We start from the raw sequence: 12753 nt of genomic DNA, 5'->3' as shown, positions 1-12753 counted from the left end.
TGTCTTAAACATAGCAAGTAGCAATGGAGCATTTTTTGTTGATGATATTCAACTCTAGTAAACTTTTTGTTGTCGAATATAATGGTAAAACTTTCGAAATTATTGGTTGTCATGGTAACAAAATGGTGGTCCCTGATTTGTTGAAAATTAGCTACAATCATATTCAAGTAAATAATTGGTATATAGGCGTTCTGGGGTAGGATTAGCTAGTATATAGAGATTATTAGACACTAAAAAAGGGAAAAAAATGACTCCCGACCGACCCTATTTTTTGTCAATGTAATAGCTATATTTTATGGGCCTTATGAAGTATTTTGAATGACATGAGAACGTGCCAAAATATTTTCTTCCACGGTAACAAAATGGGTAAATTTGATTGGTTGAAATTTAGATATTTTCATATATTATTTAAAATTTGTACATATGGTTATAAGTTATGCAGAATAAGATTGCAGCATTTTTGAAATATTTTCTTGCCATGCTAACGACATTGGTGCGCCTGATTAATCAATATTAACATTATAGTCTTTGTGATGTAATTCTGTTCAGGTTAAACATGTCTTATTTGAAAACTAAACGTAATTCTGATCTGTTCCTTAATATTTTGATTGAGTTTGAGTTGCTTTATTTAAAGATGCTCCACCGCCGATAGAGCATAAATGATATTCATCATTTGAACTACAATTAGTGTTTAATAGTGTATATATATGCCTAATTAACACAAAAAAATAATACAAAATAATTCATTTCGCCTTTGGTGCATGCGCAATCATTACTTCATTCCATATAGGATATAGTGCTACGGAATTTTTTCGGGATGCAATTCATTATTTTTCATATTTTTAACTGGAGTTAAAATTAGAAGCTCAAACTTTTAACGGTGGTAATGGTATAAAGTAAGTAACTTTTGTAACTGAAGAAAATACTTAATCGTATGCTCCTGTTTTTGATATTGAAAAATACCATTTGTCAGCGGTGGAGCATCTTTAAATAAGATTGAAAGATTTTGTATCTTGTATGTTTGAGTTACTAACGAAAAGACATTTCTTTTGATTCCTGCCTTTAAAAAGAAATTCTTTGAACATATTTAGTTGCTTATCTTTTTTGTACCTTTCTTGCAAACGGAAGAATATAAATCAACGAATATTATAGTATATATGTTATTATTAATTAAATCACTAGATATAATTGTTGGTTTTTATGAGTGCCGCATTTCACTCTTTGAAAAGCTATTTATCTGGATTTTTTTTTTGTTAAAGCTATCTGCTAAAATATGATGCCTATGTTATTAAAACGATTTGAAAATTTTGTGGATACAATTTATTATATTACACATATTTGGAGAAAACCAAAAAAAACCCAACTTTATCCTGTCAAAATTTGTTTTTGTGCTTGAAAAATTAATTTATAGTCAAATTAATTAGTAAATACCATTTTCAATGCCTTTAAAATAAAGAACGAAGCCTCTTTAAATGTCATTAATAAAATAATTAAATACTTTGTAAAAAAGATGGTCACAAGGGTTCCCTCTGCCATATACCCCAAAAATCGAAAGAAAACATCATTTAATTAAGGACATTTACGGCTTTTTTAAAACGGAAAAAAAGCTATTTACGGCTTTTTTAAAACGGAAAAAAAGCTATTTAAAAAAATTAAAACACACAAACTAAAGCTAGTAATGCACCTAGATCATCGGAGCGTGGGCCCCGCCTTTAAGGATGTACTCCTCTGAGAAGTCAAAATTTTCTTGTATTAAACTTTTTTTTCTCATATAGATTTTTGGAAACAGGAGTTCATGCCATAAAAGAAAATAGAAGAAAAAAACATATGTCCGTGTGCTCGTTTTTGAGCTTTTGTCACTCAAAGATACCCAATTGCCAAAATATTGGATTTTATATTAATTTTGCCGTTTTGATCATATACACAAGAGATTAAAGCCTTAATTTCCTAATGAGGTGTTTGATATGTATGGATGTTTGTAGAATTTATTTTCTGGTTGTCTTCTTTAAAAATATACCAGTTTTGATCAATAAGACTTATATTTTGTATCAGAATAATAACATATGCTATCCCTACCCCTTAATTTTGAGCTACAAAATGCACCATTTTCAGCCATTTTTGCAAAATTTAGCCCTTTATAGAAAAAGTTCTGGTATTAAACTTTTGTCAATATTTTGCATATCAACAGGGAAAGGGTTGTTCTTTCTTAATCAGGCAGAAAAATGGGGGGTCCGTGTGCTTACTTTTTTGCCCCATTTGAATATTTGTTATTTTTCAGTATTTTCGAGTAAAAAAATAAATGTGCTCAAATAACCATTAAATGTAAAAAATAAAGTGACAAAAGTGTATCATATCACACATTTATGCTCAATATTTTAATGACCACGAACCCAGTAAAGATTTACAGCAAAAATTAGCTCGATACAGCTAAAAATACTGGCGCAGTGATGATTTAAGTAAAAACAATTTCAGTAAAAAATGGTAAAACTGTGGCTCTACTCAAAGCGAAAAAAGACACAATTTCAAAATGGCCGCCAAATGGGCCATTTCTTGAAATCCCCATATAAAAAAATATACTAAAACTAGAAATGTAATTTTTTGACAAAATTTGCAACTGGTAACTTCCTACAGATACTGATATATTTTATTTGAAAACCTCATAACTTCTTTGATCTATGTCGAAACGAGACTTCAACGGGACTGAAACCTCAGAAGAATACAAAATTAACATCTGTTGCAATTGTTTTTTCACTTTATGTTTAGGGAGAATTGATCGTTATTCTACCATTACACGTGAATGTTGTGTATGCGTGATATCAATGTCAGTGTTATAGTCTATTCATTAACAAAAAATCTACCTAAACCTAAATATAGGTATCTGCAATATATGTAATCTGGAAGACGGAATGAATATTGTTTAAATTTGCCTCTTTTCTTACAATCACTTTAAATATCACAGAAAATATATGTCCATGGTTTTATTTTTTTCACATTTGTGATTCCATTTTTGCATGTTGTGTTAGATTATAATTTAGTAAGGATTTATAAGTAAAATGTATGTCTTTAGAATTTGGTTTGCAAGTTTGAAACTAGTTGCATTTTTTAGTCAGTTTGTGTGGCATGCCGTATTTCTAGTATTTTCCAGTTTAATTATAATAATCCATTATTAAATTCATTATTATAATCCAAGAATCCATTATTATAATCATGAGTTGTTAGTCAGGTACACTGCAAATAAGCTCCTTTAAATTTCTCTTTTGAAGGTCATCCTAAGAGGTTTGTTTTGTAATGCTTCCAAAATGTGTATTACATTTATGTTTTTCTGGTTGTATACATTTATTTTCAGAATTACATACTGTTAACCAACATCTTTTTGCGTGCATTGAAATTTCGTGTAATAGGTGAGTAAGAATAAATGGCCATGTACTTGTTCCAATCACAGGTTCACTTGGTCTTGTAGAGACCGTTGAACCAACTGATTTCTTATAGACAATAATGTTAACGTTTCGCACTGTCCAGGTTAAATGGAGTTTTCGAATCATAGCAAGTCACCCATTACTAATTTTAAGGTCAACTCACATACCTGTAAATAACATTTTTTGATATATACCATCTTGCTAAACTTTTAGGTGGGAGTACCATCCTGTGTTGAATTCCGCACCACCAAAACTGACCAAAATTTTCATAGAATTCCAATATCAATTACCTCCCCCTATCAGAAACAGACTTGACAGAATTTTAAAATTTCTTTCCATGCTTTACATCTACATGTATTGCCCAACCCACTAATAAAACATATGAAACAAATGCGCTCTGATAACCCAATCAGCAAGCACCTCTCTATGAAATTTTTTCCCCGAAATGAGGATTTCCGGAAACTATTTTTTGTTTACTTCTGCGGTCCTTACATGGATGTGAACCGCGAAATAATGTTAATAAAAAGCCGATGAGCACCAAAACGCGAAACTAAATCGACACGAAAGTGAGTTGGTATACAGTATATTGTAGTTGTTAGTCTGCCTAGTTCCAGTGTAATGAACATTCCTCAACGTTATGCCAAACATATCATGATGATACAATTGATAATATTACAAACATTTGAAGAAAACCATCTAAACCTTTATTCTGTCAAACATTTGTTTTTTTTGCTTAAAAATTAATGTGAAGTCAAAGTAATAAGTAAATACCATTGTCAATGCCTGTAAAATAAAGAATGAAGACTTTTTGATTATTATTGATAAATACTTTGTTAAAAAGGTGGTCACAATGGTTCCCATTGCCACACACCCCGAGTATTCTCAGAAAAAGCCCTTAGTGACTTTTAGAAAAAGGTTGATGAAATGATAAAAGCACACATAAAATAGCAATGAACCTAGATCATCGGAGCATGGGCAGATTTCGCAAGCCCACCGTTAATGCTCAGAATTTTCATTTGTTTTTTTCCTATAAAGAGGATCACGATTCTACATGTAATCCTTGAATGTTGTACACAAGTGATATTAAATGGAAAGTTATGGTCTATCCAGTAACAAAAAAAAACAAAAAAAAAAAAAACCCAAAAACAAAAAAACACGATTTTGGCTGTTGCCTTTATTGATTTACATATGGGCATTCTACATTATGTTGTGTTTGATTACAATTTAGCAAGGATATGACCTTGGAATTTAGATTACAGGTTTTGAATCTAGTTGCATTCTGTTTTAGTCAGTTTGTGAGGCATGACGTATCGCTAGTATTTCCCAGTTTCATTATAATGATCCCTTTTTATTATCAAAAAAACCTTAGTCAGGTACACTGCAGATAAGCTCCTTTAAATTTCCCTTTTGAAGGTCATCCTAAGAGGTTTGTTTTGTAATGCTTCTAAAATGTGTATTACATTTATATTTTTCTTGTTGAACATTTATTTTCATTAATTATATACACTGTACTGTAAACGAACATCTTTTTGCGTGCAATGAAATTTTGCGTAATTTGTAAATAAAAAGGTCCGTGTACTGGTTCCAATCACAGGTTCACTGGGTCTTGTGGAGACCGCAGAACCAAATTATATCCCATAAACAACAATGTTAACGTTTGGCACTGTCCAGGTTAAATGGAGTCTTCAAATCTGGTCACCTATTAGTAATTTTGAAGAAGGTCATCACACATATCTGTTAAAAAAAATCTTTTAAATATCTATCATCTTGCTAAACGTTTAGGTGGGGTTCCATCTTGTGTTGAATTCCACACCACAAAAATTGACCAAAATTTTCGTAAAATTCCAATATTAATGCCTCTTTATCAGACACAGACTTGGCAGTATTTTACATTTTCTTTCTATGCTTTACACCTACCTGTATTGGCCAACCCACTTATTAAACACTTGAAACCAATCTACCTGAATACCCAATCAGCAGGTTCTGAAACATTCACCACTCTATAAAATCTTGTACCCAAAAAAGGGACTTCCAGAATCTATTTTTAGTTTGATTCTGCGGTCCATATGGATGTGAACCGCGAAATTATGTTTTTGAAAAACTCGAAATTAAGTCGACACGAAAATAGCTTGGTTTACAGTATTATGTAGTTGTTAGTCTGCCTAGCTCCAGTTTGATTGACATTCCTTCACGTTAAGGAACGTCTGAAGTTAAAATGATCCATAAAAATACATTACAAGAGGAACTCTGCTAAACGTTTGTAATGATTTTTAAAGGGAATGGTGTCCTTTTCACAATTAAAAACAGGAAAGGACGAATAAGTATTTTTCTTCAGTTACAAATGTCACTTGACTTAAAGATAAAAACATTATATAAGTACTTGAATGCGTCTCAGAAAAAAGTTAATGTCACTATACCTTAAATGAAAAGTAAAGTATTGATTACGTATCCACCAAAAGCAAGTTATTTAATGTACCATTTTTGTATTAATTAGACATACATTTACATAAGTAAATGTTAATGTTCAAATTATGAGTATCGTTTATTTTCTATTGGCGGTAGAGCATCATAAAAGTTAAGAATTTCCGTAAGAATCAGGAAATTTCGTAAAACTGGACCCATGTGATCCTTTGGCTTTGATACACTTCATGTAAAATACATAACTATGACTCTATATTAACAAATATTTGACATTTTATTGTAAAACATAATAGATACAAAATAATGATCAACATTGATGATGGATGACTGAAGTATGAAGATATGTACAGGTGATGGATGTTGATTTATTTCTTTCCGAAAATCGCAGATCCTAGATATCTCAGGGGTACGAGTACATGGTCAATTATATGGACGACTCCGTTGGTGGCGGCGATATCAGCCTTGAGTACTTTTCCATTGTTGACGTAGACTGTGCTTCCTGTGAAACAATCGATATAAGCTGGTAAATTACGTAAAATGGATAAAAAATGCAAAAATAGCACATTTTAGTCTTCACTGAATCTTTTACAATCGTATACTATTAACGTTAATGTCACTTATAACAATGGTATTGAATATGTTTTCACTACAAAAGAAAAAAAAAAGAATGCCCCCCCCCCCAAAAAAAAAACAAAACAAAAAAAAAAAAAAAAAACGCGAATGTTTTCACTGAATTTAAAATCAACTCAAATACTCCTGAACTGATATTTAGATATAAAACTTAAGTCCTATTGCGTACCTGAGACACCAATTCTGATGACGTCATGGCGAGTATCAAGTGTCCTGACGTATTCCCTGTTGTATAGACCTGCGGAGTACTCGGTGTGGGGTACCACGTGGTATTCCAAGATTTCTGTTAATAACGATGAAGATTAAAAGTAAAAATAACTGTATAGCGTATGATTCGCGTACTGAAAGTAACACGACATTGAATTCCAATGACAATACTATTGAAAGATTTTCGAATAATAGGAAAACCATTCATAACATTCACTCACTTTATGTATTTGGTGAGTTTGACTACAAATAAACCAATGGTGGCAGATAGTAACTCCAAAACACTAAGAACAAAATCATTCATAAAAAGAGTATCGGGCTGTATTCTTAAGTTTAATAACACTTTTGAAAGTTATCGAATATAACCCTAATTTATTTATCACTCATCCAAGTCATTTATCTCTAAATTAAGTTACTGTAAAATTTACAATAACCAGATAAAGATTCCAATTAGTTGAAAGTATCAAGGAGAAAGATTCCAATTAGTTGCAAACTCCAAAAACTGTTCCACGTTTTATATCTTACCTTTAAGGAGTTGTGGGTCCTTAGCCAGGTTGTTCAATACTGTTGATCCAAGTCGGGAAAATGCTTCATTTGTTGGGGCAAATACGGTCAGGGCGTCACCTAGTAAATACAAATAGTACATTTGGCTAACTCGAGTATTTTGTCACTAATACTTCTCGACTGAACTTAGTTTGTTTACATTTCTGTTGCAGAGAAAAAACCCATTATATATTCGAGTAATGTCGTCTAGATATTATTATTACTAAATCAAAACACACGAACAAAGTTACAATTTATTTGTTTAATTTGAAGGTATTGTTAGATAGATGGAATCGTCATCTGCGTAGGGTGCTTTGAGACTGATATTTTCATTGGCATAAATTATGTTATCATTTCCTGAACTAAAATAACACCGACGCTACACGTTTAGGCCTAATTGGCTGATGTCTTTGAGAAATTCCACTGTATTCGATTGAATATTGTTTTTTTCTTAAACATAATGGACCTTTAATATTAAACTGAAATACATGCATCTTTATGAAATAATGGATATCTTTCATTTGAGTATAGATATTTATACACAAAACATATACCTGTCAAAGCTGATGCCAGGTTAGCTGATTGGACCTGCGATAATAGGGTAGATAACTCTGAAGCACCGGCGACAATATCGACAATACTGCCCTCTGGTGGTAGCATCACTGTATCGATGACATGAACATATCCGTTGGTAGCTTGAAGGTCGAAATCTGTTATTCTGGATCCTTCGACTGTAACCTCCTGGCAACAGAACAAAGATTTCTATCATAACGCCGGTAATAACACGCGGAAGAATATCGTGAATGCATTATCCTTTTATCATTTGAATAGTATTTATCTAAACCAAATTATATCAAGTATATTTAAAAACAGTATAATCACTATACAGAAAACAAAAATTGATACAAATGATCAATAAGATATAACGACTTGACTAACGTTGTTATGACTGTAGATGTTGAGACGGATTTTCTTCCCAGCTAGGGTATCAAGTTGAGCCTCGTTGGAAGCATCTTGTTTTCGGACGGATCCCTGAACCACGTGGTATTTCAAAACGTTGGCGAGAGCATTCACGTCACTGCCAAGGGAGGCCAGAAGATCAGCTGGCAGCTTAGCGAAGGCAGCATTGGTGGGAGCAAAGATGGTGAAGGTTCCTGTTTAGCAATGAATGAGGCTTGCAACAATGGTAATATAGTCGTTATCTACTGTAATAATCGTTCAGCATATTTTGTGTCATTCATCACTAAGCGTAAACATATTTTTGTGTGGAAAATTGCTGTAGAGAAATTAAAATTGCCACTAAAATATTTACCGCTAATGTGTATACATTTACAGCAATCTCAGCCATTATGCCTCCATAGAGTATTCTTAATTTGATTGTTCGAAAACATCATAATACATGTTTATTTACGCTAGGGTATGTCACAAAAGTCGTTAACTTAAACTGTAGAAAATTTCCTAACGTAATGTAATTTAACATCGACGTATTGCAAGTTATGAAGCAACAACTTGTTATATAGTGTGCACAAGGCGTAGAGATATTTATACAAAACTGCAAAAATTGATTAGAAAAATAAAAAACAAATAATGATTATTCCTGGTTTAAATTCTTACTTGGGTCGTAAGCCTGACATGAAGAAGAAACAAAGAAATACTCCACTTATGTTGATAATTCATTTAAAGATTTCCTATCATGAAAAACTAAAACTTCATATTACATGTATTTCAAATGATAACATTGATTAACATTGAAAAATAAAATCACTAAATGATTTAAATTCTAACTTGGGTCGTAAGCGTGACATGAAGAAGAAACAAAGGAATACTCCACTTATGAAAAAATAAAACTTCATATTACATGTATTTCAAATCATAACATTTATATTATAAGATACTATAGCAAAGTGAAGTGATAACTAACCTTGTGTGAGAGCGTCCGCCAGACCAGCTTTCTGTACAAGACTGACCAGAGTGGATTGTCCGTTCGACTGTAAAACCTCTACTAAGTTACCGCCCAATACGGCATGTAGAGCCAGAGTGAAGCAGAGTACACGAAGCATGTTGTGTCTAAAGTTGAAATCAGGAAATGGTTTGTCTGAAGGTGTCTAAGTCGACTGGTGACTGTGCTGACTTCTAACTCATATTTATACCATTCTTGATTCCAATTCTGGTCCATATACTGGTGATATAACACTCTGTGTTGTCCCCCGTGTATGGTAAACGTGACTGTTATCAGCATAGGGGACGGCCCTCACGTGGGACCGGCGTACACGGACAGCTTACAGGTTTTGTTTAGTGTGATAAGTTTACAAACATTTGTCTCTAAGAGGGAGAAGTAAACCTTGACCTATAAAATCAATAGAATTGTTACCTTGTTGCGTTTCTGCTACTTAGCCATTTAGAGATAAACAACACAAGCTTGTGAAATCCATCTTGATTTTCCAATCAATTTCCGATTTCGAGATGAACTTCACATAGCTGAAGTTTGTTTCTATAAGAACGCGTAGATGGCTTAGTAGTCAACATAAACATACTCAGAAACACAATTTACATATACAATATATTGATGTTATATGTTTCCTTAAGAGATTCTCTTCGTTCCTTTAAGTTGTCATTTGCTGAACTTTTTGTACCTATTCAGATACGTGAGTAAAGTTTATCTATGTGAAATGCATTACCAGCTCATTTGTTCAATAGTTCGAATGCATATGAATTTGATACTTTCTATTAGTTCAAATATCTGATTTGTTGCTTATTTTGCAGGTTACAACAAAGGGCGCTGCTCTTAATTTGCTATGAGCTTTACTATTCAATACGTATCAAAAAGCAAAATTATTCATTTTATTTCTTACATTTTTCACTAATGAAAAGTCAACCTTATATTTATACCCTTGTTTTTTAATTTTCCAAATCAAAACGTCCACTCTCTGATTTTATTTATTGTGAGATAGTGTTATTGTTTCTCACCAGCCAGACTTCACAAATATCCGGTCGTGTGTCATCAGGTGCGATAAGTTTACCACAGCCAAGGAATTGTGAAAGATAGGTATTTCACCTGTGCCATATAAGGAGATATCGTGCCGCTGACCAATACTTCGTGATGACCAACACGTGACTCTGGTCAGTATGAAATTTATGTAAGGCTGATAGAGGTTGAATATTTGTAAATTACTTTTACAAATAAAAGCAAGGAAAACAGGTTTTGTTGTCTTAAACATAGCAAGGAGCAATGGAGCATATTTTTTGTTGATAAAATTCAACTATAGTAAACTTTTTGTTGTCGAATATATTGGTAAAACTTTCGAAAATATTGGTTGTCATGGTAACAAAATGGTGGTCCCTGATTTGCTGAAAATTAGTTACAATCATATTCAAGTAAATAATTGGTATATAGGCGTTCTGGGGTAGGATTAGCTAGTATATGGGGATTATTAGACACTAAAAAAGGGGAAAATATTACTCCCGACCGACCCTATTTTTTGCCAATGTAATAGCTATATTTTATGGGCCTTATGAAGTATTTTGAATGACATGAGAACGTGCCAAAATATTTTCTTCCACGGTAACAAAATGGGTAAATTTGATTGGTTGAAATTTAGATATTTTTTATATATTATTGAAAATTAGTACATATGGTTATAAGTTATGTAGAATAAGATTGCAACATTTTTGAAATATTTTCTTGCCATGCTAACGACATTGGTGCGCCAATGATTAACATTATAGTCAATATTAAACATTATAAAATCAAACGTCTTTGTGATTGAGTTGTGTTATTTAAGATGCTCCAATTTGGTGTTTAATCTGTTTTGGTGCATGGTTAATCCATATAGGATATAGTGCATTTTTTCGGGATGCAATTATTTTTATGAAAAAATCATCGTAATTCTGATCGGTTCCTTAATATTTTATTGATTGAGTTTGAGTTGAAAAAAATACTTTATGGAGCATTTTAAATAAGATTGAAAGAGTTTGTATCTTGTATTGTTTGAGTTACTAACGAAAAGACATTTTTTTTGATTTCTGCCTTTAAAAACGAAATTATTTGAACATATCTAGTTGTTAATCTTTTTTGTACTGTTCTTGCAAACGTAAGAATATCAATCAACTAATATTATTATATTATATATGTTATTATTAATTAAACCACTAGATATAATTGTTAGTTTTTATGAGTGCCACATTTCACACTTTGAAAAGCTATTTTTCTGGAATACTTTGTTTGTTAAAGCTATTTGCTAAAATATGATGCCTATGTTTTTAAAACGATTTGAAAATTGTGGATACAATTTATTATATTACATATATTTGGAGAAAAAAAACCCCAACTTAATCCTGTCAAAAATTTGTTTTTGTGCTTGAAAAATTAATTTGTAGTCAAACTTATTAGTAAATACCATTAACATTGCCTTTAAAATAAAGAACGAAACCTCTTTAAATGTCATTAATAAATACTTTGTTAAAAAGATGGTCACAAGGATTCTCTCTATCACATACCCCGAAAATTGAAAGAAAACATCATTTAATTAAGGCCATTTATGACTTTTTTAAAACAGCATTAAAAAAACCCACAAAAAACACGACAAAAACACAGATAAACTAGTAATGCACCTAGATCATCGGAGCGGGGGCCCCGCCTTTAACATATGTTGCAATTGTTTTTTCACTTTATGTTTAGGGAGAATTGATCGTAATTCTACCATTAATCGGTGAATGTTGTACATGCGTGATGTTAATGTAAGTGTCTATTCAGTAACAAAAAGCGGTGTTGGCTGTTGTCTCTGCTCAACCAAACACGTATATAAAATCTACCTAAACCTAAATATAGGTATCTGCAATATATGTAATCTGGAAGACGGGATGAATATTGTTTAAATTTGCCTATTTTCTTACAATCAATGTAAATACCACAGAAAAAAAAAATATGTCCATGATTTTTTTTTTTCACATATATGTTTCCATTTTTGCATGTTGTGTTTGATTACAATTTAGCAAGGATTTATAAGTAAAATGTATGTCTTTAGAATTTGGTTTGCAAGTTTGAAACTAGCTGCATTTGTTTTAGTCAGTTTGTGAGGCATGCCGTATTGCTAATATTTCCGTATTTTCCAGTTTAAGTAAAATAATCCATTATTAAGTCCATTATTATAATCCAATAATCCATTATTATAATCCAATAATCCATTATTATAATCCAAGAATCCATTAATTATAGTCACAAATTCTAAGTCAGGTACTGCAAATAAGCTCCTTTAAATTTCCCTTTTGAAGGTCATCCTAAGAGGTTTGTTTTGTAATGCTTCTAAAATGTGTATAACATATGTATTTTTCTGGTGTTGTACATTTATTTTCATTAATTATATACACTGTACTGTAAACGAACATCTTTTTTTGCGTGCAATGAAATTTTGCGTCATTTGTAAATAGAAATAAAGGTCCGTGTACTGGTTCCAATCACAGGTTCACTGGGTCCTGTGGAGACCGCAGAACCAAATTGTATTCCATAAACAACAATGGTAACGTTCGGCACTGTCCA

The 12753-nt window shown here is 32.0% G+C and overlaps 1 protein-coding gene across 1 annotated transcript; it reads right to left on the bottom strand.

Annotated features, from left to right (window-relative positions):
* Nucleotides 1-6092: 6092 nt before the first annotated feature.
* On the bottom strand, nucleotides 6093-9322 carry LOC138334214 (transforming growth factor-beta-induced protein ig-h3-like). Its single transcript, XM_069282820.1, has 6 exons — nucleotides 9139-9322; nucleotides 8157-8371; nucleotides 7772-7958; nucleotides 7200-7298; nucleotides 6637-6750; nucleotides 6093-6336 (listed from the first exon to the last, which is right to left on the bottom strand). The coding sequence occupies exons 1-6, from the start codon at nucleotides 9275-9277 to the stop codon at nucleotides 6203-6205; spliced, it is 888 nt and encodes a 295-aa protein (XP_069138921.1). The 5' UTR covers nucleotides 9278-9322; the 3' UTR covers nucleotides 6093-6202.
* Between the last annotated feature and the right edge of the window lie 3431 nt (nucleotides 9323-12753).

Source organism: Argopecten irradians, chromosome 11 (assembly GCF_041381155.1).
Source record: "Argopecten irradians isolate NY chromosome 11, Ai_NY, whole genome shotgun sequence".
Lineage (NCBI taxonomy): Eukaryota > Metazoa > Mollusca > Bivalvia > Pectinida > Pectinidae > Argopecten > Argopecten irradians.
Note: the sequence above shows the minus strand (reverse complement) of the source record. Positions and strands in the feature narration are given on the sequence as shown.